This window comes from Cucurbita pepo, chromosome LG02, assembly GCF_002806865.2.
Source record: "Cucurbita pepo subsp. pepo cultivar mu-cu-16 chromosome LG02, ASM280686v2, whole genome shotgun sequence".
In the NCBI taxonomy this organism is placed as follows: domain Eukaryota; kingdom Viridiplantae; phylum Streptophyta; class Magnoliopsida; order Cucurbitales; family Cucurbitaceae; genus Cucurbita; species Cucurbita pepo.
In genome coordinates this window covers 10482135-10508809 of record NC_036639.1, presented here as the reverse complement: position 1 = coordinate 10508809, position 26675 = coordinate 10482135, and the positions used below count along the sequence as shown (strand labels likewise).

The following is a 26675-nucleotide window of genomic DNA, read 5'->3' as shown; positions in this document are numbered from 1 at the left end:
TCTCTCGAGGAACTTCGGCTCTGATGAACACTCGTGTAGACTGGAAGGAGACGCCAGAGGCTCATGTAATGAAAGCCGATCTGCCTGGATTGAAGAAAGAGGAAGTGAAAGTGGAGATTGAAGACGGTAAAGTACTTCAGATCAGCGGCGAAAGGAGCGTAGAGAAAGAGAACAAGAACGAAACCTGGCATCGGATTGAGCGTAGCTGTGGAAAGTTCCAGAGAAGATTCAGGCTGCCGGAGGATGCAAAAATGGAAGAAATTAGGGCATCCATGGAGAACGGCGTTCTTACTGTGACTGTTCCGAAGGCGGAAGAAAAGAAAACGGATGTCAAGTCCGTTGAAATTTCTGGCTGAATGATCGAACATTTGGATTTGAATATGAAAATTGTCTTCCCGATTTTGAATTTGTAAATTATCAAAAATTATTTAATAAATAACCAAATTTAGACCATTATCTGAGAAATTTCTTAATTAAAAAAAATATTAAACATTTATTAGAATATTTTTTAGTTGATGACCTAATTATCTCAGTATTTGAACTGAATAATCTCATGAAATTGTCCTCCACTTTATATAATTAGGTGGGACTTTCATCATTCCACACTTCCCCTCGAACAAAGCACGTCTCTCTTTAATCGAGACTTGACTTTTTTTTCTCGACTCTTTTTCTTTTGAAGTCTTTTGTTCGACATTTGAGAATCTAATACCAATTTATTGGTATGATCATGTTTAGGGGCATAGTTCTGATACTCTGTTAGATGAACACCACTCTTCACACTGGTATGAAATTGTCCACTTTGAGCATAAACCTTGAACCTTGATTTGGGGGACATATCTCGTACAAAAAAAAAAGAATATTCTTTAATTATAAACTTAGAATCATTCCTAAATTAGCTAGACTTTATCTAATCTATATTATTATTAATAATTTAGCATGTTTTAAGATATATTAGAGAGAGAACTTAAAGTTTTAGAGATTATTACAATTTAATTAGATAATTTGTTAATTTTTTATTCTATTTTTTTTTTAATAAGAGTCTAATTTCATATAATTTGAAAAAACAATATTTAAAAACGTTTTTTTTTTAAGTTTTCTAAAAAACATTTTATTATAAATTAATACGTCAGCATTTCTTTGGAGACAAAATCCAATTTATTATTAATATAATTAAAAAATAAAAATACTATTGATTTGCTTGATTCTGCGTTCGATTGATTCCCATGGCCCATCTTCTCAAAACTGCAACAATCTGAGCAGCTCCGCTTTCTTCTCCTCCGGACCTCTATCCTTCTCCCACCTGTTTCACGTTTTCTTCTCCAATGGCGTCTCTCTCCTTGTCGTTTGAGAGACGGAGACAGAGACAGAGGAGAGTTTCACGGGATTTGGATTCACATTGGATGAGAATCCGCATTGTTTAAATTTTGAAAATATTTCAGAATCATGGCTTTGATTTCGAATTCTTGTTGTTTTTCCTTCTGCTCGAATCACGGTGCTGTGTTCTATATCTTGATTCGGATTGGTTTTACCGCTTCTTTCTTCTTCCGCTCAGCGTTGCTGTTGTGATTTCTTTGATGACGAGCTTTAATTTTGATCTCAACAATGACTGTTCACCTTTCTCTAGAAGCCTCTAAGGTTTCCTTCTCATATATTTTCTTTATCGTTCTTCGCTTTTGATTTGTTTGTTTGTTTTTTTCTTTTTGATGGTTGATTCTTTCAAATTTTGTGAAGCTATGGAGAAAAATATGCGTCGAAGCGTCCATAGAAGTTTCGCTTCTTGCCGGAAGCTGGAAATATATCCTTGCTGGCGTTGTTTTTCAGGTTCGATTTCTATTATTTTGTACGACTGATTGATTCCTTTGTCCGCTTTGATTTCTGATTTGTTATTTTGCTAATTCCTTCGCTTCGAATGTTTTTGAAACTCTTTTAAGAAAGATCTCAGGGAGCTATCCTCTTTTCAATATCACCAGAAAATGATTTACTATCCTAATGATTTCGATAAATTGAATACAAGATTAGCTCAGATCGTTCGAGAACTTGGTGGTGCTAATTTGCTTGTTTAAATAGTTTGTCTACCCTGTGGTTTCAGAATTGAGGTTTGTAATAGCTATTCCATTGTGATTTTCAAATTCAAGTTCTGAACTAATCGTTTGGAGCTTCAATGGGAAGTGTAATGATATTAGCCATTACCTAATTATGGATGACAAATAATTGTTTCTGTTTCTTTCAACATTTACAAATGGTTATTTTGAATAATCCACACAGAGGACATTTGGATGGTAAATTTGTTGGACCTGAATAGAGGATGGCACTGAAACTTCAGCAAAGCAATAATCTGTAGTTTGTATAAATTGTAATCTTTGTTGGACCTAATATATACAGTCCTTGTTTCTTGTACGCATTTCTTAATTGATGGATCCTGGTTTGCAGTATATCCATGGTGTGGCTGCTCAAGGAATTCATTATTTGCACCGGCCCGGGCCAACACTCCAGGATACTGGATACTTTCTTCTTCAAGTGAGTGCTATTTTAGGATCAAACCCTTAAAATTCCAATTCAAAACTTGGGAAAGTTTTCTTTCTTTGATTCTTTCATAGGAGCTCGGTGAAGACAAAGCTTATGTTAGCGAGACTGTTTTCTCCCTCATATTTTTTTCTTTTGTGCTGGTAAGTAATATAGCTTTGTTCTTACTAACGATTATGTTACTGTTATGTTAATGATTTGACGTTGTAGAGAAGCTTATTTGTCTACATATACTGTTATATTACAGTGGACATTTCACCCATTTGTTTATCAGAGCAAAAGGATCTATACAGTTCTGATATGGTGCAGAGTTCTTGCCTATTTAGTTGTACGTATAATATCATCACCATCACCTCTCGTTAATTTTTCTTGATATTCTACCCTTTCATGAATACTTGATGGATGGGTTTTTACATCTTTTAAGGAACACAATTGTTGATGGTTCGGAGGGAGTCCCACATTGGCTAATTAATGGGTTGATCATGGGTTTATAAGTAAGGAATAGATCTTCATTGGTATGAGGCCTTTTGGGGAACCAAAAACAAAGTCATGAGAGCTTATGCTTGGAGAATATCATACCATTGTGGAGGTTCGTGATTCCTACCATGGTATCAGAGCCATGCCCTTAACTTAACCATGTCAATAGAATCCTCAAGTATCGAACAAAGAAATTGCTAGCCTCGAAAGTGTAGTCAAAAGTGACTCAGGTGTCGAACAAAGGGTGTACTTTGTTCGAGGACTTCAGAGAAAAGAGTCGAGCCTCGATTAAGGGGAGACTGTTCGAGGGCTACATTGGCCTTAGAGAAAACTCTATGGCGTACTTTGTTCGAGGGGAGGATTGTTGAAGATTGTTGGGAGAGAGTCTCACATTGGCTAATTAAGAGATTGATCATGTGAAGAAGTCGTGTCCATCCTGGACATCTGCAATATCTGGTTTATAAGTAAGGAATAGATCTCCATTGGTACTAGACCTTTTAGGGAAACCAAAAGTACAGCTATGAGAGATTATGCTCAAAGTGGACAATATCATACCATCGTGGAAGTTCGTGATTCCTAACAACAATCTGAGTTTTTACCTCTTTTGAAGTATGAAATATTTACAGCAGAACAAGATGGTGGTTGGAGTCAATTCTCTCCCTCGTCGATTCTGGCTCCGCTCATTATGTCTAAGAGGCTGCAATAGAGGGTTTTATGGTTAATTAAGATATAAAGTGGACTGGTTAGGAACTTTAGATATATTAAGGGATGGTGTAGTTAACATTTCAGTCAGTGAATTTTCTTAATACGTTAGTCTTTTTGCTTGTTTCATGAAACAATTGTCTTTTGATTTTGTTTTACTTTCTTGTCTAGATCGAAATTAAGTCTTCATTTTTGTTATGAATGTTGAACCATGGAACGACATTATCCATCTTGTTTTCTGCTTACCTGATAAGTAACAGGGTTTCTGTTTGCCCATGACCTTTTGTAAGGCTTGTCAGTTCCTGAGGATAATCACATTCTACTCGACTCACCTTCCTGGTCCCAACTATCATTGTCGTGAGGTAAATAAAGTGATATACAATATCAGTTCATACTTCTCATACTTTGATGCTTCTGCCGTAATCTTTGATAGCTATATACTTCAAATATCCTAAAATGAAACAATTGTTTCAGGGTTCAAAACTTGCAAAGATGCCTCCACCAGAGAGATTAGTTGAAGTGCTGCTAATGAACTGTCTGTCGCATATGACTTACGCCTGCCATTTTGCTTCTGCTATATGCCTCCTCCAGATGGTCCTTAAAATCATGCTCATCTTTTTAAAATTAATGTGCAGTTTCAAAAGGGGTCAATTACGGCTGTGGAGACTTGATATTTTCATCCCACATGATATTTTCTTTAGTATTTACACGCACATATCATAGATATGGTATGGCAAGGTATAAACTACCATCACAATTCTGTATTTGACCCTTAAAATATATATACCTGGTTGAACATAATCTTACTCATCCTTGCAGATTTATCAAAATATCTGCTTGGCTTCTTTGTGTAATTCAGAGCATCCTCATCTTAGCATCTCGCAAGCATTATACAGTAGATGTCGTTGTTGCTTGGTAACTCGAAGAACCTAGAACTTGCAGGATGTGATCAAAGTTTACCCATCAATATTATATTATCGCTTTTGCCTTGCCTGCAGGTATACTGTAAATTTGGTTACATTTTTTATTGACAGAAAGCTGGCAGGTTTGCACGGTAAAACCTTTCTTATTACTTATTACTTTAGTAGAAGATCATGAGTTTATAAGTGAAAAATACTATCTCTATTGGTATGAGGCATTTTGGAGGAGCTCAAAATAAAGTCATGAGAGCTTATGCTCAAAGTGGACAATATATGTGGAAATCTAGCATTCCTCCAAAATTTTGTTACCTCCAAAATTTTGTTACAAAATTAGTAAAACTACTTGCAATGTGGGCAACATTTTAACATTTTCAATTTACAGAGCTGCGAGAGAGGCCTTCTGGCATAATGTCGCCATCGCTTCTTCCACTGAGTTCCAAGGAAGAGTTTCAGAGGCTTATGAACGGAAATTATATGGGAATAACCCATTGAAGATATAAAGCTTAGAAGCAAAAGTTGTGAGTATCTCTGGTAATGATTTTTCATTTAGCTCTCTTCTTTACGTTTAGACATTAGAGGGTGGGTGGGTGGGTGGGTGGGCATGCCAGGGAAGAACTTCAGATAGGGATGAATGTCTCAATGACTTAGACAAACAAAGGCATCAACTGAAGATAGCTAGCTGCGATGCCTTTGGAAATAGAATATTGAACTCATGGCCATCATCTGTACAACTATAGGCTCTGTGTTGTTCATTGCTAGGATTTAAGTGCAGTCTCTTCTTTCAGAATGGAAATTCACTGATATTGGCAACATATAGCTTTTGGGATTTTGCTTTTACATGGGTCAAAAGCAATTATGAGAGGATTTTAACCATTTTATTTGCTGTAAAGCTGATTAATTCATTGATTTTATCTAAAATCACTTCTTCAGTCTCCTTTGAAAAACAGCTTTAATTAAAATTTCTCATATTCTGCGACTAAAATTTTCAACATTGTTTGATTGCTTGAATATGGTAGAGAGCATCAATGTTAATCTAAACACCAAAATATTTAGGTGGGAAAGTACAATTAAACTTCACTTAACCATCCTTTTCAGAATCTAAAGCTAAAGAATTGGCAAGAAAGATATTTAAGTGGCAAATTATAGCCACTATGATATTGAGCAACGAAAATATAAGGGTATAATAGTGAATGGTGAAATGAAAACTATAAAATTGCCTAGAATCCGCCATTTTCACTGCTTTATTGAACAGAAAAACAGGTTATTTCGTGAGATGGATAACTAATTAGACCTAAAATGCATAGATCAAAGTTCTTCCCAACTCACCAAACAAATACTCAGATCAGGAAGCAAGTCACATGGGAGGTCTACCAGAGCCAAGTAGCTGGCCGATTAAATTGGTTACCTGAAAGCATAGCAAACTGCCAATTAATACCATAACTAAATACAGAAACATCACCCCTAATGGAAGTCTAGACATTCTTTATCATAAATAGGCTTATCGAAGAAGCAGTTATTGTTAAAGCTATGCAGGAACGAATTTACGAGTATGTCGAAGGAAGCATTCTAACTCATAGGATGCAACGGTGGAAAATAAATAATCCCATAGACTATGAACCTTAATCATTTTTTTAGGTGTGTTTTCATTGAGATAAAATGAAAGAATACACGAGAATACCGGGAAAAAACACTACAAGACCAGCTCGATTAACGTAAGGAGTTCCAATCAACAAAAATTAGGCCTATAGGGTAATTAAAGAAAGCTTTACACGGTTTCTAAGGAGTAACTATGGCCCTGTAATCACCAAATGTCAATTCAATATGCAAGCCAATTGATCTATACAGGAGTTTCATCACAGAGTTAAAAATATAATGAACATAGCTGAATGAAATTTCTGTAGTTTGGAATGTAGGGGAGAGTGCTTTAACTCTCTGTACAAAATCCAGGCTCATAATAAGATGAATTAGATTACTAATGGCTTTTGTTTTATCAGGGAACGCCTTGTGTCATTCATTCGACATACATTCACGCCTCGAAGTCAACAAGAACCCAACTAACCTAATAGGGGCTCCAGTCATGCAAAATATGGCCAAAAGGGTAAATTTAAAAAAAAAAAAAAATTACACATGGAAATCCGAAGAGAGACATGATATCTAACATGGGATCACACCTCACCGAAAGATCTCCCAATCACTCTAATAGTGCAAGTGTTTCTTACCCCAAAAGACTATGAACTAATTTAAATTTCCTTCCGAAATCAAATGTTTTACTGAAATGTGATCTTTTGAGACAGGTGAATATCGACGACATGATTTAAAACGAACTTTATAAATCTAAGCTTTCATACTTCCAAATTTTCGAGCACAACAGAACATAAGTTGAATTTTTATCAGATGGAATACAAGTGCTCCTGTACTATTTGATCAACACATATCTCATAACCTAACAGACATACAGAGCATTGAAGGCAATGATCAACTTACATGCCAATACTTGGAAACACAGCGATCAATGCAGCTATTTTCACCCATATTCAGCTCAGATTCCTTGTACCTAAAATAGATAGCAATTGTTAAATGAAAAGAATGAGCTAAAATTAACTATATAATGCCAAAACTGCAACTTAAGAAATTGAATTCTATGATTAGAAAATATGCAATATTCAAAGATAGAAGTATAGTACAACTCTCCTACCTCTTATCGACACATTTGTTAAAACACGAGTGTGTAAGCCTGAAAGACGAAAGAAGAAAGGCATAGAAGTCAAATTCTGTGAAGAAGGTAAACGCATGAAGCTCGGATATTTCAATTAAACAACATGTATAGAATCTTGCGCCATAATGAAGTTATTAGAATATAAAAAGGTGAAATAAAAGAAGCGTAATAAAACCTACTTGTTGAACAGTTCAACTCGATATTCCATCTCCTTTTCTGCCATACCAAATATCTGCTCAAGTGCAAAGAAAATCAAAATTAAATTGTGATGATAATCATGAATTTATGAACTATATTTTGATATATTTACATGGTAAAGATTCATCAAAAGCTAATTGAACACATTTATCACTCTAAATGGGCAGAGTTCAGAACAGGATAGATTAAAACAGAAAATAAAAGATTAATGCTTGAAAACCAGCTGCCTAATGAGAGTCTTTCACTCAAGTAATGAATTTTTTTTTCGAACTCCTTACTGCCATAACAACTATTTGTCCAATTAACACAGCAGAATAAGAACACAGGTTCCACTCTTGCTCTAGGATACGCTCAATATGCTCAATCCAAACAATAGAATTCCTATCCACGGCTATGAATTTGCAAAAACGAAAAGAAAATGAATAAAAGAAACAGAAACCAACCTGTTCCTTGTCCACAGCCGTTGGACCAGTCGGAGAAGCCATTGAGACTCTGAATCAAACAAAATCACAGTCCAAAAATTCGTTACCCACCAAAAAAGGGGCAATTTATCTATAACAAACCGAAAAATGATTCAAACAAACTTACTTCGAATGAATTACTAATGCAAAATTTGAAGATTGTAGCTCTGTCTTGAAACGTGTTCGACGAATCCAGTCAGTAACTAATGGAGGAGGCAAAACCCCGCTGCAAGATCCATGGGACGATGCAATTACAAGAATTTTCCCAAAACTCAGAGATACTTTATGGTTTTAGGTTTAAAGATATACTTTAGTGTAGAGTTAACGAGCAGTTCGGTTTTCAATGTAACCTAAGCCGATCAGGTTCTAACCAATTTTACTGATTCTCTTTGGATTTTGATTGTGAAAAGTTTCAGCCGGTATATGCTATGGCTGAAGTAAAAATGGAAGTGAGGATCACGTACCGTAATTTGCAGACCGGAGCTGTAGTCGATACGGCGGGGAAGATGGTGGATGACGGCGGCGAGGTGAGGAGGCCCAGGTGGAGGAGCAAGGTTTATGAGAGTTAGGGTTTACGGTTAAGAGCTGAAACTGGGGTTTGGGCTGGGCTAGGAGAATGTATTTGGGATTTTTTTTTATCCATATTTTTTAATATTTATTAAACAAACATTTAAATTGTTAATTAAATTCCAAAAATAATAACAATTTTTTCAAAATTAAAATGATTGTCAGTATTTTTAAAATTTTTAAGGAAGTATTAAAGATATTTTATTTAAATTCAAATTTTAAAACTTTTAAAAGTTTATAAATATTTATTTTTTTATTTTTTTATTAATTTAACTAATAAAATAAAAATAAATAAAAGAGAGGGAAAGCCCTACTAGTCCTTTTGTGTATGATCCACGCGACTTCTTTTTGTTTACGTCGTCTCCTCCTCCGTTTCAGCAGAGCTCCGCCGCTGCCGCCTTAATCTTCCGTTCGTGCCGCCGCCGTCTTATTCTTCCGTTCGTGCCGCCGCAGTCTCATTCGATTCCCTACCTCCTTTTGTTACTGGTATCCTCCCAATCTCCATCTATGTACTTTTTCTCATTTGATAAACACAAATTAGGATCTTCTAATGAAAGGATGGGAAGTTGTTTGGTTTTTTTTTGTTTTTTGTTTTTTATTTTACAATAATTAGCCAAATAGCAAAGGAGAAGAATAGCCTTGCGGTAAGTTGAGACGTAGTTTTTGTGTTGGCTGTGACTGATTCAGTGAATCAGTCACCTAATTCTCCTTTAATGATGGTCCGAACAAATTCTAATTGGTTATACATTAATTTACCAAATTAGTTTGCACCAAAATTATAAACAAAAATCAGTAGCCATTGTACTCCAATGCTCTTTCCAATCTCTAATTTTCCTTGCTGTTGCTCCTTCACTCATTATTTGTAACTTTACCTTCTTATGCCCCTTGCTATGTTCTTCGCCTTTGAAATTTTTATATATAGAGATAGAGAGAATCATGAAGTTAAATTGTTTGACAAGTCTAATAGGATTTTATCTGTTTCAGTTAACTAAGAATTATGGGTAAAACACAATAAGTTCATAATTTTAATTATGATTTAATAAAAAAACGATGGACAAAAGGTATACAATTCATCTCTCACCATTTTATAGAATGATAAATGAATGAAAAACTTAAAAAAGAACAATTTAAATGTAGAAAAAATGAAAAGGGCAAGAGGAGGAGATAAAGTTTCTCTCCTATAGTCACTTTTATATCTCTAGTATAGATTAGAGCAAAGATATGTGAAGAACCTATGATGTCTTGAAAAGGGTAGTCAATAATCACGAAAGTCGTCTAGCTAATGCCATGTGCCTGCACTTGTGTTGGCTCTCGAAGATTAAACTAAATATTTTAGGGTCAAATACTTGTTTGATAAGATTGGTAGAGGTGCATGCAAGCTAGTCCCGATACTCGTCGATATCGGAACAAAAATGATAATAAAACTTTTAAAGATTGAAATTTCATTTCTTTGGAGTTGGTGGAAGAGAAGTCTTAACGTCTTGGCTTTGTTGGTTTTGGATAATTTTAGCCCTTTTTCCTATATTGTCAATTTTTTATGGGTTTCGTAGATTTTTAGTTTACTTCTTATGTTATTTTCTTTGATTTATTTTATTTAATTTTAAACTGAGACTCTGAACTAATTTTTTGTAGCCATGGAACACGGGTCCTTCACGGATGAGACTAAATCAACATTTTCTATGGCTGATGAAGATCACACACTTGCAAATTCCATCAGATACACTTTGAATCAAGAGTACGAGCTCTTTTCCAGTTATTCTTGAGTGAATATTTGAACTGTTAACAAGACGTGCCAAAGAATTTGTAGTTCTTGGGCCACTGATCTTATCTAACCCTTTCATCATTTTTCCAAAGATCATTGACTTCTATTAATTTGATGACATCAAGGATCAATTAGGTTCTTGGTTAACTCATCAAGCATATATTGATGAATTGTGTACACCCATTGCATGTGTTTATATAGGTTCTTTCATCGTTCATTCAGAAGAGTTGTTTATATTGTCGTCATCTTTTTTCACCTGTTCAAGCGATCCTCTTTTTTTTTTTCTTAAACAAACCTGGTTTAGATTGTTTGTTATTTTTCCTTTCAGAAGAGTTATTTATATTGTTATTTTTTAAGTAAATCATATCCGTTATACTTTTAAATGGCTCATAACATGATCTTGCAGTCCAAGAGTGACATTCTGTGGGTACAGCATCCCTCATCCTTCAGATAATCGAGTTAACATCAGGGTCCAAACAACAGGTAAGTTTCTTGAGGTATTTTGATTCGTGAAAAGTACAGATCAGTTCCAATTATTTAGGACAGTTTTCTGATAATTAGATTGTTTATTTTGCTTGGTTTCTTCTTTCTACACTCATGCAATTTATGCATTCATGACATAAATAGTCTGGATATATGCAGAGTGCGACCTAGGGAGAAAAGTCTTTCCATAAAATCGACATATGTTGCCTGTTTTCTTTTTATTAATATGGTTTATAAAGAATATGTTGTAGTACTTAGAACTTTGGATGGAGTGCATTTTGTTTCAAGTTTCAATGTTTTGTCCAAATTTTGAAAAAAAATTCTATGTAGTTCATACATCAAACACTAATAACTATACGGTGTGAAAATGCCCTATGAAACATACATTAGTTGATTCGAAGTACCATGACAAATAGTAGAAGTGAATACTAGACAATGTAAAGTGGCATGGTATAGAAGGGATTTGGTAAGTTGTTTAATAGTGAAGTTCTTTCTACAATGTGTCAAATCAACCAATTGTTACTTAGTTAGCAAAGCAATGTTGATAGGCATGACTATTTAGAATGAATTGGAACTCAAAGCTTTAATGGCATAATCAAAACTTTTTAAAATCTAAAGACCAAATAGAAACGACTATCGAAATATAAGTAGCCACCTACGTAGATTTTAACATCCTACGAGTTTCCTTAGCAACCAAAGATAGTGGGGTTAGTGGTTGTCCTATAAGATCAGTTGAGGTGAATGCAAGTTGACTCGGACCCTAGATAGACGTTTTTGAGGCCTAAATAGATGGTATCCAGAATGTATGGTGCTTCCCCAAAATTGGAGTTGGGAAAACAATGTCCAATGCTCTGCTGTTTGAAACAAGCAAAAGCTAAATAATGGGGAAAGACAAAAGCACATGTAAATGGTGGTGCAACGGCAATAGCAACAGCAAACTATTTGTTGAAGTGACCAAGCATTAAGCATTAACATTAGGATCAGGGCTTATTACTATTTGTGGTAGTGATGGAAGAAATGGGTTTTGAATGTTGATTGAACTGAACATGGCAGGTGATCCAGCAAGAGAGGTTTTGAAAGATGCGTGTCAGAACTTGATGGCGGTGTGCCAGCATGTGAGGAACACACTCGACAAAGCCGTTCTTGATCACAAACTCACCAAGCCTGTGGGAGACATTAATATCAAATAGAGTGGGAGCTTTCCTTCCCCCCTTTCTTTGTTGGGCTTATAACTTCCTTCTTTGCTCCATTTATATTATTGTTTACAGATTATTTGAGTCAGTTAGTAGATGAATCTTTCTTACTTTTACTGTTATCTCAACTGATGCCCCTCTCTCAGGGATTTTTGGTTAAATATTAAATACTGTAGATTTTACAACTTCTTAGGAAAATGCCAGATATTTTAAGGTTCATGAGGAAGTAAAGAAACATGTTTGATCAAATCGGAGAGATTTTTTTTTTTTTTTTTTTTTTTTCTCTCGTTAAAATAAATTAATATATTCATATATATAACAAAATAAAAATAAAGAACAACTTTTTGGAAGCCATACTTAAAAACACCTTTTAATTGTTGGTGTCATTAGGAAATTGTTTATGGCATGATTAAGATACATATGGTATAAGTTTGGTTTTAATTTAAGAATATGATTTGCGGAAGGATAATTGATTATTTTAAGAGTTCTTTTTAACACCTGCCTTAAAAAAAAATAGTGTTACAAAATTTGGATGAATAGAAAATTAGAAAATTAGTTTGTTTTAAAACCAGATTAGAAAATTAGTTTGTTTTATAAAACAGATAAAGTAATTCTAAATATTTTTATAGTATTTTTTTTTTTATGTTTGTTATATATAGTTTCTTTAAACTTGTTGTTTTAATTTTATGATTTATACTAGTGCCGTATTTAATTGTCATTGTCTTTAATTCTATGACAATGTTGAAAACTATGTTAGAATGTCTTTAATTCTATGACAATGTTGAAAACTATGTTAGAATGTTACAATTTTTGGATCGATGAATTTATTATTTAAATGATTATATATTGATTTATGTTTTGTTGGTGAATTTTTGAATTTATTATTTAAATGATTATATATTGATTTATGTTTTGTTGGTGAATTTTTAATATCTTAAATCTAAAGTTATAACGAGTAATTATGAATGATGGATAAATAAATAGAAAAAAAGTTAAAATTAATTAATTATTTTTATTTTTATTTTTTAATTTTTTTTTTTGTAACAGCCCAACAATCCAACCAAAAAAAAAAGAGTTGAGTTGTGTTGGGTCGTGAAAATTTTCGGATTGGATTATCAATTCAACCAACTCAAACTTTTGAGTTTGTCCTTTCAACCGAGTTTAGTTTAGTGTGAATATGGAATTAAGTTCATAAATGATTTAAGAACATATTCTTTTTTGTTACATTTACTAAGTAAAATATATCTTTTTTACCCTTGTTAATACTAATCAAGAATTTTATCTAAAGTTAAATTAAGAAAAATAAATGACAAACTGCTTATAAAAACGTGAATCCCAAAATTTATCCAATAATTAACATACTAAAATCATTCTATTTTTGACAATATTCAAAAGGACCAACGAGCCTAAACATCTTAAATCTAATGAAATAAAAACAGAACAGGAAATACACCTTTAATTTGAGTTGTTATACCAATTGATATTATAAGAAAAAATAACGAAATTGAAGAAATTCTCACATTAAATCGTACCAACAAAAAGAAAGAAGGTTATTGATTCATTACAGCCACATTAAGGAATTACAGTCCAAACTTTTACATTATACATACCAACAAAAAGAGAGAAGGAGAGTGAAGCAACACCGAAACCGAGCTGTGTCGATATTCAAAACGTTGCAGAGAATTCTGTTGTAGTCACCTATTAATACCTTAAAACCAAATATGTTAAAAAGAGTAAAGACCATATAATCATACAAATAATCAAATCATCTCTCTCTAATCTACCATTTCTAGCTAACTTGATGGATAAACCACCCATTAATTTCTTTCCTTAAAACTAAAGGGCCGATTATCCACCTCGTCTCTATTGAACTAAAAACAAAGCTTAAAAAGGAAAAACTATCGTCTTTCAATCTAAAAGCTATTGAACTTTCTTGACCAAACTAGTAACTCAAACCCCTCTAACCCACATTAATAATTTTTCCTACAGGCNAAAAAAAAAAAAAAAAAAAAAAAAAAAAAAAAAAAACGTCTAAACCGGGTGTTCTTCGACTTCTTGTTTCGATTGCTTTCATATAAACCCACAGTTATATGCAAGCTCTGGAAAGAAATAAGAGAATTTTTTAGTACAAGTCTAATTCTTTATCTAATTTATGGTCTCTTGTGTAGCTTAATTAATGCTTCTTGGTGGAGCGTTAGCTTGGGTAAATTCTTCTGTAACCATTCTCTATCTTTGATTATTCTTTTAATTGGAAGGCGTCTCTTGTAGGCAGTTCAACTGAGCAGGGACAATAGCAGTAGTATTGCAACCTTTAAGTCTGTTCTAAGCAGTAGACTACGTTAAATCATTTAAAAGTTCCCCTACTCCACAATAATGTTCGCAAGGCCAATGGTTTTGGTTTGACAAAAATAAAGCTGTTTATGAAATAGGAAGCACTTGATTACAATCCTCTTTCATGCCTAGGGATTTCTCAACTTCCATTCATATCTCTTAAGGCTCAAAGCCAAGTCCAAAAATCCTACCATATAACTTTCATTTGTAAGATATTTTATATTGGATAATTCATTGACCATGACACTAAGGCTCAAAGATGCGAAGAACCCCCACTTCTAAAATTGTGTTCAACTAGCAGCCGAAAGATTTCTAGTCACCAAAAAACTAAGACACAGCTGAATAAGTAACCGAATCAAAGGAAGCTAAGGAAATATAATTATCAGTCACAACTCCACTCAGAGCTGCAATCAGCAGCTGAATAATGATGATGAAAAGGCCCTCAGACCCTTGAAATTAGACAAGAATCATCAAAAGTTTGAAATTACAAAAGAATTTTGCATGTAAATTGAACGTAAAGAAGACCACCACGAAGCTGTATTCTATGCAAAGATGCATAAAAAATCAAGGCTGAAAACTTATCTTTGAAAGTTCTAACCTTCCTTTCCTTCCAAATACGACAAAAAAGGGCCCTGATCGTACAGTTCCATAAAATCTTAGCTTTACCCCTCAGACTCCGTGCATTTAAACCATCTAGGAGCCAAGTTTCCACTCTCAAAAGGAGGCAAAGGGGCAGCCCCACTCTACTGATGATAAAATGCCAGGCTTTGGCCATAAAGGGGCAGTGTAAAAACAGATGGTCATGGACTCTTCCTCTTCAGAACAAAGTCTACAAATGGACAGAGAGATGGCTCGAGAAGAAAATTTTCTTTGGATCTAGTCATCTGTTATTAAGGCTTCTATAAGCCAAAGAGCGAAGAAAAGCCTATACCATCTTGGGAGTTTTGAATTCCCGACCAACCTGATCAATGGAATACAAGCCTCTCTAGGTCTATTAGAGAGGTTTAAGAAGGCCGATTTGGCAGTATACCTGCCTGAGTTATCAAGAGACCAACCAAAATATGCCTTACTCCTTACCAAACTGAGCAGAATTCAGCTTCTCCACAGAGCCACCCAACTTGTTCAGTCATTTCATAAGCAGGGATGAGTTTCTTTGATTAAGAGATCCCACTCCAAGGCCTCCAAGGCCTCCAAGGGTAGTTGGAAGAGAAGCCCAATCCCATTTCACAAGATGACTTCCAGGGCTGTAGACTCCCTCCATTCCACACAACATAGTTTTCAAATTATTACTTCCAGAGTTCCATAATCCAAATACAATCCAAAACTCGTTTTCGTAAATGAATCCACCAAACAGAATTTCAATGAATTCATCTGATTCAGTAAATCAAAAAACAAGAAACTGAGTCTTATTCAGATACCTAACAAACCCTCAACTAGACCAAAATGAGGATTTATGTTTAGCTACAACAAATCATTCAAACCATTCAAGAGATTTCTCTGTGAGGATCCTTTGATTACTTTCAAACCAAAGTTCTAAAATAATTTCTTCAAAAGAGTTCACCCAAATCAACTCGTGAACTTAACTTCTCTAGGTTGCAAGATATTGTTTAGTGAACATTTGTCAAACACCCCAGAAACTTGAAAACAATTACATAAGTGCTGCCACATTTCCAGAATTACGAGCAATGAAAATATGATACGATTCTGATCTATACTATCTATCAACTTTCATAAACAGTGCACCAACAGCTGCTTGTAAAGCACGCAAAGGCACTTTCATTTATAAATTTTCAGTTCTATCTAAGCCACCCTTTAGCAAGATCCAAATAAACACATCGAACTTCTTCAGAATTCTAGACTTCCAGCAAGACTTTACTGAAAGACTTGGATAACACAAGAGAAGGCACTTAGTGACTAAGAAAGCACCGAGAATACACCTGAAATACTCTTTTACTTCTTGTACTACTAGGAAAACTGTTAAACCTTCCAGCAAAGCAAGGAACTATATTCCTGAATTTCCTCCTGAGATTTCTTCTAGTAACAAACTTCTTTGTTTGGTCCAAAGCATCATAATGTTAAGACCGTTTGAATGAGCAGGAAGGGTTCATTTGAAGTGCTTTCAACCATGAAAAGTACTTTTAAGTGGTTAAAAGCATTGACCAAAAAAGCTTTTTAAAAAAAAGTATATAAAAGCGTCCTACCTCAAGTGTTTGCGTTTGACAATAATTTGCGGCAGAAAGTGTTTGTGTTTGTAAATTTTTGGCAAAAGGGAACCAACCAATTTGGAATTTGAAGAGCTTAGAGATACAGTAATGCTAGAGAATAGGCGATCGGGTCCATTTTGCTTTTAACCATGGAAAAGGTACTTGTAAGCATTAAAAACGTATCCTACCCTGAGTGTTTGTGTTTGACTACAATTTGAAAGCACCTCTAAAAAAAGCACAAAGCACACTTAGAAGTGCTTTTTACAGAAACAAATCATTGGTGCTCTAATCAAGTGCTTTTAGTTTACACTATCTCTATGACTAAAATGTTTCCTAATTGCCTCTAAACACATTTTCTCTCACTAACTTCTCATAATCAATTTCCCTCTGAAATTTATCTAAACACGACATAGAAGCTTCCTCAGACTAATCACATCATAATCTCTCCACAGACTCTCACCCTCATTTCAGTTTTTTAATAGATCTAATTTCTATCATCATAGTAAGCTTTCAGCAAATGCATGTTAACTAGAATTCAAGATGCCCCAAGAAGTAAACTTTTAGTTGATAAGGATGAAAAGAGATGTAACATATAACTCAACTGTTGTCTACTTTGTATGAAAGCAGAGAAAAGCAGAAGCAGAGGAGCAGAAACAGAAGAACAAAGAGGTAAAGGAAGAGAAAATATATCAAACATGGAGAACGAAGACTACGCCTACAAAATATTGAAGGCTATTTTATGGAAAATGAATGGCAGCTGGGAAGAGATCCTAGAATTCTGGTGAACTCCTATAGGGAATACATAGATTTTGGTTGTAGCTTTTCACTAAACAAATTATTCAATAGATTCTCTGTTCCTTGAGATTAAATACAGAAATGAATGAATCAGCTGGATCTTAGGATATCTCTAAGAGCAAGTGGTGTATGATCGTCCTTCCAATCTAATGGTAAAGTGACACCTATGCAGTCTTCTGGCTTGTTTAGTCAGAAACAAAACAATTTTTTAGGATAAAGCTATGGATTCAGAAGAAATCTGGGGAGTCTGTGTATATTTTTATGTTATTACTGATGTACATTTCCAGAACTCCTGTGTAAACTAACATCCCTTTTATTGATGTAAACTATCCGTTAACTCCTTCAGCTTTAAGGTGGGAGGATTATCTTCCCTCGCTCCTTTACTTCAGTTTCCTAGGCCACAAATCAAGCATTTAAAAGAAACTGATTGCGTTAAAACACAAGCTTTTGACAACAGTATGCTGAGAGTTATAGACGGGGCAGCATTACATGATGCTCAACGAAGAACAAAATAAGTTTCTAAGCTCCACGGGTTCCTCTACTTAATAAAACTTGTGGCTGAAACCTAAAGTTTATGACATCAATGTGAAGAAACAGTCAATAGTGCAAGAAGCAGAATTTTAACATCAGTTTAAGATTAATAAATAAAAATGCAGCAAAGAGATTTGCAACTAATGCACCTTTTCATCAAACACATTCTTACCACCTCAAACAAAGATGACTTGATAAACCTTGCCACTGAACTTTCAGAATTTTGGTAGTCTGCTTCGCCCAGAAAACAGGTCGAATTGAAAGATCTATTATTAAAAAAAATTCACCAAAAAAATGAAAAAATAGAAAATCAACTCTAAATATTGACCTTGGAAGCTTAAATAAGTGTGATGGAATAATGATCAGATCTTCACTAGGAACATAAAATTGGAAATGGTAATGAATTTCAACAATAAAATCTTAAACGAAGCCATCCCGTACTTAAGGAAAAACAAAAAACAGTTTTTACTTCCTATTGGACAAGTGAAACGGAGGCATGTAGGTCAAGACAAACTAAAGTAGGTCAATTCTCATAAAAGTCATAATATCCTTTCTTCTTTTACGACGACCAATTATGACATAATACTGTCGGCTATAGTTCACATACATAAGAAGACAATATTGTATCTAACAAGTTATTTCAACAAGTATTGTAATACTAACAGACTTCCTATAGCAAGCTTTTCTCCATATGCAATCTTGAATAACTTGATTAAACTATTATATATGTGAATCTTTCTTTCCCTAAAAAATGTTTTCCTTGATAATGAAAAGAGGGCAATAATATGTGTTCTTGGAGGTATGTTTTTCAAAAGCGTAGCAAAGATCTTTGGAATTGCATGGTTTATAGGCCTCCTTTGGCATATTTGGAAGAAAAGAAACAAGAGGCTTTTTTAAAAAAAAGTCAACTTCGTAGAATTCTTTATCTAGTTAGTGTACAGCATACGACTCCTTGGTGGTGTTCTAGCCTTGAGAAATTATTTTGTACTAATAGTTTTCATGTGATCATTAATAACTAGAAGGCTCTTCTTTTGTAATCTTTTTGTAGTCTTTGGTTAGTTGTTTTCTCTACTCGGCCCCAAAGTGATTGATCCTTTTTTGTGACTAATACATCATTTCTATTTTTAAAAGAAAGAAAGAAAAACCTACGTCTTCTTCTTGGATATTTGCCTACATTCATCCCTTCAGTATGAACAACATCAGCTTGTAAATTTTCTAAATATGGAACTCTCACAGAAATTCCTTTTTATGTAATTTACTCCATTCATACCACACTCCGATGTCAGATCTAATCCACCAAAACACAGTAGTGCAAATGTCTACAGGGCCAAGGGCGAATGCTCGTACTTCCAAAACAAATTAGTGTGTTATATTTATCCTCATTGAGTACATGTCTCTCCTCTAAACTTAAAACTGGTCATACCCCCTATAATTCAATTATTTTGGATAAGAAACACATACACACTATAATTAAATAAGTAAACAAAAGAAAAATAGTTAAAATGATACACGTTAACACAGTTTAGAAGCATGCTTTACAATAAGCTCAATCTTTATTCATGGACTTGGCAATTTGTAAATAGCCCTATACCACTCCTCAGGTTAACCAAACTCAAAGATGCCTCTTCTTGTATGAAGAAAGACATAAAGACACCTCAGCTTATGAAGAAAGACACCTCAGCTGTTAGACTCCCCAGTTCTTCTTTCCACCATTTTAAACTAACAATGAAAAGACATCCCAAATATTGAACAAAAGGTAGGAAAAAGGGGAAAACAGAACAAAAGAAGATTATCAAAAACACTTTACTAATGAAAAATTGGTTTGAACAAGGCATTCCTGGTATGCAGGACATGAAGAGTTGTATCAGAACAGTCTTATTTAGGACCCTTTTCCAGACAGCAAGAATCACTTACCCTAATGCCAAGGACCCACAAGGACAGACAACGTAATCTAGNTTTTTTTTTTTTTTTTTTTTTTTTTTTTTTTTTTGTTAGGAGACGACTTAATTCAGTTTCAACACCGAAAACAAAATTAAAGTGAAAAACAAAATATGTTAGCGATGATGTTGATTAAAGGAACATTACGGTTTCAGATGAAATGGCATTTAAATGTCGGAAGATGAAAAGAACATGTAAACATAACAATGAACACAATGAAGTGATAGCTATATACCAAACTTCTACTGCATACTGTTGATGTCTACATGAACCATGTCAGAGCCAAATATTATAATCAAGAGACAAAACCAAGAAACTTAACTGCCACAGAACTTCATCCCCAAAAATCATCTTTGTATAAGGCAGCAACCTGAAATAACAAAACTAGAATAAACCACCCAAATGAAGAAAAGAGGCATAAGGGAATCACCTATATCACTAGATGCAATAATACCAAGGAAACAAAATTGGCTCCAGTAAAACGGAATCCATGAGTCTGATGAGAAGAGCTGCAAATTTAATGCTTTTTCCCACGGTTATCAAGACCAACATTCTTTGTCTTGCCATCTTCAGAGGAACGATCATTTGGAGTTCTACCAGAAAGTAAAATACATAAAATTATAATTAACTTAAAACTTAAAGGAATAAGACAGCAGCAATTATTACAATAGGATGTCATATTTACACTCTATGTTTCTTTGCATTTTGTTTGATGCTCTGCACCATATCCATAGCCATCTTTTGGTGCTCCCTAGTTTGTGAATGAAGCTCCAAGCCTTCAACTGTTTCACAATCAAATTTACAAATCCTACACCATCCCATACTGTTTCGTTTCCTCTTCCTTGAATCATCAAAAGAATCAATGTCTCCCTGAAGATTTTCATTTTCAGAAAACAAGGGATAGAAATAGAAATGCAGGAAGAAATAATATTTACATATAAATTTGAACAATGAAACTTAACTGCAAAAAATCTACCATCATCTGCAAGCACCTGATGAGAAAAACTGCTTCTAAACCCAGGCTCGCCAAGTCGTCGATGATTGGGCCTATGCCCTCCACCAAATGGATCAAAGTTGCCAAGCAGAGACAGATCTTCTATTCGAGAGTGACCAGGATGTGAACCAAAAGGAGTAGGCTCACCCGAACATAAATGCCTAGTCAAGTTTCGAGGACCAAAATGTCTATCTTGTCCAATCAAATCACCAATTCTCACATGTTCACTCATCCTAAAATTTCCAGGACCCTCAAATTCACCTCCTTGCAGATGGTTACGAAAAATAGGAAACCTAGACGGATCACCAAAACGAGGAGGAAAGTCCTGACCATCAATTTCCTCCACACCCGAAAACCCAAGATGGCCTCCAAACCCACGTCTATGATATTCATGAAGAGGACTTCTTGGACCAAATCCATCTGCAAAATGCAGACTATAACCCCCTGGTATAGGAAAGTCAGAATGGCCACGAGATTGATCTGCTTGTCCAATAGAATCTTTATAAAAACCAAACGATCTCTCAGTATCTGTAGGATGTAATGCATCACTCATATGACGAGGTGGCAAGATTCTTGAAGGAGCACCACCATCAATGGTTAAATCAGTATCATAATTTTTCCCGAGCACTCCCCTGTCAAAAGGTCTCATCAAAGAGTAACTTTCCGTTCTCTGAGCAAGATCGGAATCCAAATGAGAAGGCCTAGGGAATTGCCTGGGAACATCTTCAACATCTATTTGATTAATAGCACGCCGACCTATATCCAATGGGAAGGGATTCAACTGTTCCTTATGCATCAGCTTTTTGAACCTTTCATCCCTCAAGCCATGTTTGGAAGAGGAGTCAGGACCTGGGGAACCATTCAAAGTCAACACATTAGGAGGAATCCCTGGGAGATGTGGTGGACGGTGGTTCACGGTCCCAGGAAAATGGGAATCAGGTCTTGGCCTTTGATTTGAAAATATCTCAGCCTCCGAAGGATGAATGGGGCGTTGAACACCAATTTGAGATTCAGGAGCATACAGTAGTCCCCTTGAATCAAAAGCCCCAGGAAGGTTTGAACGGAAGTGTGCTCCAATAGAATCGCCTAGTGACATCTTTGAAACCCCTAGCGAAGAAGGTGGTTGGCTTAGATTATAGGATGCTTGGGGACCAATAGATCGCTCCAAAGTTTGCTGAGGACCATAGAGACTTGGCCCTCTACCAAGAGATGGAGCAGAACCAGGTTCTATAATGCCACCTGGAAGAAACGGTTCAGATGGTTTAAATGGTTGTCCAGGATGAGCCACCAAGCCAGGAGCCTGTGGCCTAACTTGCATGGACAGATTATTTGAGACTTGTGCCTGATGATAGGGTCTTGGAGGAGGTGCCTGTAACAAAGTTCCTGTCACACCTCGTTGAAGTGCAGCAGATGACACACAATTACTCGGTAGAGTCTGATGTCTTGGATGGCAAACTAGGGAAGTTGTGTGAGAAGGTTGTGTTGCGCCATTTTGAGTACCCCCAGTTTGAGACGGATTTTTATCCTGATAGGTATGTTGAATCAATAGTTTCGATTTTGTACCATCGGGACTACCAAGGATAGCTTGTGATCCCTCATCTGCACCAGAAGAGGGGTGTAGAGTCCCACTAATGTCATTATGTATCCTGTTACTTCGTTCTTCACATAACTCAGTGTTTGGTGGTGAAATCTTCTGAAGGAAACCTTCTTGATTTTCTTTATTCTCATTAACAAGAACCTCCGTTTTCTTAGGCTCAATGCTAAGATCTTCCTGGTCCTGAATACTAACTTCTCCCAACTTATCATTGCTCAAATGATCAAAAGTACTTTCTATTGCCTCAACCTTTCCCTCAACGTGCTTGGTCTTACCGTTGTCACCTACAAGCAAATTAGAGTCCATTGCCCCATTTTGTGGAGTACTTTCAGTGGATGTGTCAGCCTGAATAGATTTATACCCAATAGTATGTCTACTTTTATCATCGGGCACCTTCAAATTAGCTTCAGATTGTTCAGTCAACTCATCAGCAACTGCCCCCGAATTAGATGACACGTCCAAATGATTTGCAGCTGTTTTGGCATCCTTTTGAGACGATAATCCACTCTTTCGTCCATCAAGGCTTTTTTCCAATTTGTGTTCACCAAAAACATCTTGCAACTGCGACTGACTACTATTATTACCAAATGTATGTCCCTGCTTTATAGTTGATTGGTTAGCAGCAGACTGTATTGGCCTCACTGGAACACCAACCATAGATTGTGAATAAGGCATAGATCGTACTCCTTGGTTAAGCACTAAAGGCCTCATTGGACGCATTTGGGGTGTCATATGCAGCTGATGCTGTATAAACTGCGCTTGCTGTCCAGAATGCTGGTGTTGATGCACAACTTGTTGGGATGCAGATTGTTGCACTGGCTGCATAACAGGTTGCTGGTTGGATGCCTGTCCAGGGCCTCCAGCTTTTTGGGCATGGGATGGTATTTGTAGTTTTTGTGCTGGAGAAATATTTCGAACCTGATTGGGTGAAGGCAATATTTGTGGCGGTTGCTGATTTTGGTATAGAGGAGGTTGGGATGGGCGCACAGGAGGTGGTTGTGGTAATTGGGAATGCATATGAACTGGTGGTTGGGATTGTTGACGAGACCCACCTTGCGCATATGGCAGAAGAACATTTTGAGGAACTCCCATCTGCATTTGTTGGTGATACTGTGGCTGGGGATAAGAATGATAGCCTGTTGCAGTATACGTTGGATTCTGCATTTGGGGTTGTGCATTAGGCGCCATTGGTAGAGATTGATTAATTTGTGAATTAGGAAGCTGAGAATGGTGTTGAGCTGGGGCTTGTGAATGGGGTGGTAGCCGAGAAACAGGATGGTGAGGCGGATGGAAAGGAGGACGCTGATGTGGTGGCATTTGGGAATGAGGCTGCTGATGTGGTGGCATATGCACAAGTTGCTGCGAACTGGGCTGAGGTTGGGGGTATGACTGAGGTTGAGGTTGAGGTTGTGCTTGGCCATGTGCTGGTGGGTGACTCTGCGGTTGGATCTGAGAATGTGGGGTTGCAGCATGATATAGTTGCTGCTGAGGGTTAACTTGTCCCTGGTTCTGAGATGGACCAACTGCCGGCATTTGGACGTGCATATGTGATTGAGACGGACCATGTGGCTGAGGTAGGGGTTGAGGGTGTGGTAGAGATTGAGGCTGGGATTGAGCCTGAGGTTGGGGTTGGGATTGGGAATGGACAGGAACTTGGGGTTGTGATTGAGGTTGGGGTTGAGGCTGCGGCTGTGGCTGGGGCTGGGGCTGGGGCTGGATGTGCGCCTGAGGTTGTTGCTGGGCAGCCGCGTGTGAAGGAAGAGCCTGAGATGACTGTGGCTGCTGAAACGGAACACCTGTCTGCTGCTGGTAAGGGGAATAGTTCTGGTACTGCTGCTGATAAGGATCATATCCAGGATACTGCTGATAATATTGCTGATACTGTTGTTGCTGTTGATACCACTGTTCTGAAGTCGGCGTAGCAGCTTGAACAACAGCTGGACCCTGGGAACTTGTGTTGGCCTGCTGATTGGGATCCTGTGCAGGTGCACTAACTGCTACACTCCGTGAAGATTGGACGTGAGATTTTGTCATTTCAGCAGACTGGCCTTGATCAGTAGCAGCTGCCGTGCCACTGGCTGTGGCGCCTTGAGCAACGTCTGCTTGTGCTTGAGGTTGCACACCCTGCCATTCAACAAAATACACAAAAACAAAAGTAACTATATATTTCGATCTTTCTTTCTCAACACTGAATGGTAACTTACAATAAAAGCAAAGTTTAACTCACTGGACAAGTTTGTGCGTGCTCCTGTACTTGCCGGTGTACAAGTTGAATTCCACAACGATTGCATAAAACAGGGGAATTGCCAAAGGCACATCCAGAACAATGAGTTACACAATCAGACAATGGCCCTTGCCAAGTGCACCCACTCCTGTGATACAAGCAATGAACAGCTATTTTTCCAATAGCATCAGCAAGAGTTTTATTTGATTCAACGAGTGGCTGCAAGAAATAGTGAAATTATAGGCATAAATAGAGATAGATGTAACACAGGCACTAGAGTTCAATACCAAAGAAATAAGAGATATAACCTTAGAATCCGCTTCTGTAACCAAGTAGCCATCATATGGGCAAGCCCTGGTAGTGCAAACTACATAAGTTAAACAAGGCTTGCAATACAAGTGAGTGCACTGTGACTGCAATGCTTGATGTGGGTAAACAAGCAAGCGACAGACAGGACAGAAATACTCCCCAGCAAGAGACTGAATGTTCAATATACACTCGCTGTCAAACCCCATAATGAAAGTTAACCTTCTGCTGCAAATCCAACCACATAAATCCTCTCCACCTGATTTCAAAGTATCTGTAAGAAATCAGTGGAATTCATTGTACAACCTTGAGAAACGCAACAACGAAATGGTAAGAACAAACGCAGAAGATTGAAACAAATTACAACCGCTTATGATAAATGAGAATGAAAGTCACTTAAACCACAAGCTTCCAAAATGAACGCAGAAGATCAAAACAAATTACGAACCACGTTTTCAAAATTTGCACTTAATCATAGAAAAACAGAGATTGACAACATTAAAACCCTTGAGTGACGGCAAACGAATCCAAGAAAATGAGAAGGCCTGATCAGAAACCAAACAACGAAGTCGTGCACAAATTTCAAACGCACTCATTTCGTACCCGATGAAGAAAATACAGGCTCTCAGATTCAAGAACCGCTTCCAAGCATCATCGGCGCAGCTGAAGCCGTAAATTAAAGTTCATCAAGAAGAAAAGATCGGACGGGGAGAATTTCTAGAAAAATTAACAGAAAACTGATTGAAGATTAGCTACAAATGAGATCAAGCTCCTTGACACTTGGCGAAGCAAGTGTACCGGGAATGTGGAAGGAACTTAGAAAGAGAAAAGCTATGGCGGTAAAAAACAAAGAAGATGACTCTTAAGCCCTAAACAGTGCCGTGGGAAAGGGATGCCACGCTCCGTTTTTACAAGCTGACGGCGTTTGTGTAATGCAGCAATTGCCGTGATGACCTTAACGGCTGATACGTTTGAGATTCCTAGTATAGTGATTCACTTTTTATATAATATATTGGTGAAATGCTATATTTTAATATTAAAATAAATATTATTAAATTTATTAAAATGTTTAAATATTTAATAGATATTTTTGCTTATATAAATATTATTCAATGTTCAAATGTTTTTGAGTATAAATTATGGTGGAAAAATAAAAATTTAAAATAAAAAATTATGAAGAGAGTAGATTGTAGGGGTGTACATTCAACCCGACAACTCGGACCAACTCAACTCGAACTGGGGTTGCGTTGTATTAGCATTTTGGGTAGGATTGGGTTGATTTTTCTAAACCCGAATTGAATCGGTTCAGTTTCGGGATCGTGGGACAAAACCTTCGGGTACGACTCGATCCAAATAAAAATATATAAACTATATTAAGAACCCTATCGTATTAATGGGTTCGTCAGAGTGGTACTTTGGCCGGTCTAGTGTTTCCTTTTATCTTTGTACCCGAATAATTATAAAATGTGGATTAATAAAACTTAAAAATAAAAATTTGACAACCCAACCCGAAAATAGAGGGTTGGATTGGGTTGTGAAAAGTTTGGGTTGGGTTGGATTGGGTTACCATCAACCAACCCGAACTTGGGTTGGGTAAAAAAAAATCCTCAACCTAACCCAACCCGGACCATGTACACCGGGTAGATTGTGACCTGATGTTGGTACATTATAACACTAGTCGAATTAAATTGATAAATTTTTTAATTTAATGGTAAAAGGGTTAAATTATTATTTTTTTCCTTTAAAATATATTTAT

General features: G+C 36.2%; 5 protein-coding genes across 13 annotated transcripts; 3 read left to right on the top strand and 2 right to left on the bottom strand.

Moving 5' to 3' along the window:
• Positions 1-5: 5 nt before the first annotated feature.
• On the top strand, positions 6-456 carry LOC111788455 (18.5 kDa class I heat shock protein-like; the record flags this gene model as incomplete). Its single annotated transcript, XM_023668789.1, has 1 exon — positions 6-456. A coding segment is annotated over one exon (351 nt), but the record flags the coding sequence as incomplete, so codon positions are not given.
• A 1087-nt stretch (positions 457-1543) lies between these two features.
• LOC111788720 (phosphatidylinositol:ceramide inositolphosphotransferase 1) lies at positions 1544-5204 on the top strand. Of its 2 annotated transcripts, none has more exons than XM_023669178.1 (11): positions 1544-1635; positions 1732-1821; positions 2431-2517; positions 2598-2666; positions 2771-2851; positions 3993-4064; positions 4177-4237; positions 4338-4440; positions 4522-4617; positions 4701-4747; positions 5005-5204. In XM_023669178.1, exons 1-11 carry the CDS (start codon positions 1603-1605, stop codon positions 5112-5114), a joined length of 849 nt encoding a protein of 282 aa, XP_023524946.1. In that variant the 5' UTR covers positions 1544-1602; the 3' UTR covers positions 5115-5204. The 2 variants fall into 2 exon arrangements, with proteins under 2 accessions (XP_023524946.1, XP_023524944.1); XM_023669176.1 differs by having other exon boundaries at positions 4701-4756.
• Positions 5205-5650: 446 nt separating this feature from the next.
• On the bottom strand, positions 5651-8618 carry LOC111788723 (mitochondrial import inner membrane translocase subunit TIM10). 3 transcript variants are annotated; one of them, XM_023669181.1, is made up of 7 exons: positions 8462-8618; positions 8125-8223; positions 7980-8028; positions 7518-7570; positions 7318-7356; positions 7107-7176; positions 5651-6027 (listed from the first exon to the last, which is right to left on the bottom strand). In XM_023669181.1, exons 3-7 carry the CDS (start codon positions 8019-8021, stop codon positions 5977-5979), a joined length of 255 nt encoding a protein of 84 aa, XP_023524949.1. In that variant the 5' UTR covers positions 8022-8028; positions 8125-8223; positions 8462-8618; the 3' UTR covers positions 5651-5976. The 3 variants fall into 3 exon arrangements, with proteins under 3 accessions (XP_023524949.1, XP_023524951.1, XP_023524950.1); XM_023669183.1 differs by having other exon boundaries at positions 8125-8226; positions 8462-8552; XM_023669182.1 differs by lacking the exon at positions 8125-8223 and having other exon boundaries at positions 8462-8614.
• A 254-nt stretch (positions 8619-8872) lies between these two features.
• LOC111788722 (DNA-directed RNA polymerases I and III subunit RPAC2) lies at positions 8873-12246 on the top strand. Its single transcript, XM_023669180.1, has 4 exons — positions 8873-9050; positions 10197-10299; positions 10733-10809; positions 11863-12246. Exons 2-4 carry the CDS (start codon positions 10199-10201, stop codon positions 11997-11999), a joined length of 315 nt encoding a protein of 104 aa, XP_023524948.1. The 5' UTR covers positions 8873-9050; positions 10197-10198; the 3' UTR covers positions 12000-12246.
• Positions 12247-17606: 5360 nt separating this feature from the next.
• Positions 17607-25764, bottom strand: LOC111788716. Of its 6 annotated transcripts, none has more exons than XM_023669171.1 (8): positions 25523-25764; positions 24922-25178; positions 24617-24832; positions 20764-24513; positions 20487-20671; positions 20256-20394; positions 20124-20171; positions 17607-18129 (listed from the first exon to the last, which is right to left on the bottom strand). In XM_023669171.1, the coding sequence occupies exons 2-6, from the start codon at positions 25126-25128 to the stop codon at positions 20319-20321; spliced, it is 4434 nt and encodes a 1477-aa protein (XP_023524939.1). In that variant the 5' UTR covers positions 25129-25178; positions 25523-25764; the 3' UTR covers positions 17607-18129; positions 20124-20171; positions 20256-20318. The 6 variants fall into 6 exon arrangements, with proteins under 6 accessions (XP_023524939.1, XP_023524940.1, XP_023524937.1 ...); XM_023669172.1 differs by lacking the exon at positions 17607-18129 and adding an exon at positions 19358-19582; XM_023669169.1 differs by lacking the exon at positions 17607-18129 and having other exon boundaries at positions 19820-20171; positions 24922-25225.
• Between the last annotated feature and the right edge of the window lie 911 nt (positions 25765-26675).

Bases quoted from the DNA above. Each gene is read 5' to 3' on its own strand.
- LOC111788716 (XM_023669171.1), bottom strand. From the start codon at position 25,128: ATGGGGTTTGACAGCGAGTGTATATTGAACATTCAGTCTCTTGCTGGG. The intron at 24,833-24,921 runs GTTATATCTCTT...TATTTCTTGCAG, and splicing joins TTACAGAAGCGGATTCTAAG to CCACTCGTTGAATCAAATAA. The intron at 20,672-20,763 runs GTTAAGTTTCAT...GAAAATCTTCAG, and splicing joins ATGATGGTAGATTTTTTGCA to GGAGACATTGATTCTTTTGA.
- LOC111788720 (XM_023669176.1), top strand. From the start codon at position 1,603: ATGACTGTTCACCTTTCTCTAGAAGCCTCTAAG. The intron at 1,636-1,731 runs GTTTCCTTCTCA...AATTTTGTGAAG, and splicing joins TTTCTCTAGAAGCCTCTAAG to CTATGGAGAAAAATATGCGT. The intron at 4,065-4,176 runs GTAAATAAAGTG...CAATTGTTTCAG, and splicing joins CCAACTATCATTGTCGTGAG to GGTTCAAAACTTGCAAAGAT.
- LOC111788723 (XM_023669181.1), bottom strand. From the start codon at position 8,021: ATGGCTTCTCCGACTGGTCCAACGGCTGTGGACAAGGAACAG. The intron at 7,571-7,979 runs GTTGGTTTCTGT...GCACTTGAGCAG, and splicing joins CGGCTGTGGACAAGGAACAG to ATATTTGGTATGGCAGAAAA. The intron at 7,177-7,317 runs GTAGGAGAGTTG...TATCTATTTTAG, and splicing joins AACAAATGTGTCGATAAGAG to GTACAAGGAATCTGAGCTGA.
- LOC111788722 (XM_023669180.1), top strand. From the start codon at position 10,199: ATGGAACACGGGTCCTTCACGGATGAGACTAAATCAACATTTTCTATG. The intron at 10,300-10,732 runs GTACGAGCTCTT...ATGATCTTGCAG, and splicing joins AGATACACTTTGAATCAAGA to TCCAAGAGTGACATTCTGTG. The intron at 10,810-11,862 runs GTAAGTTTCTTG...TGAACATGGCAG, and splicing joins CATCAGGGTCCAAACAACAG to GTGATCCAGCAAGAGAGGTT.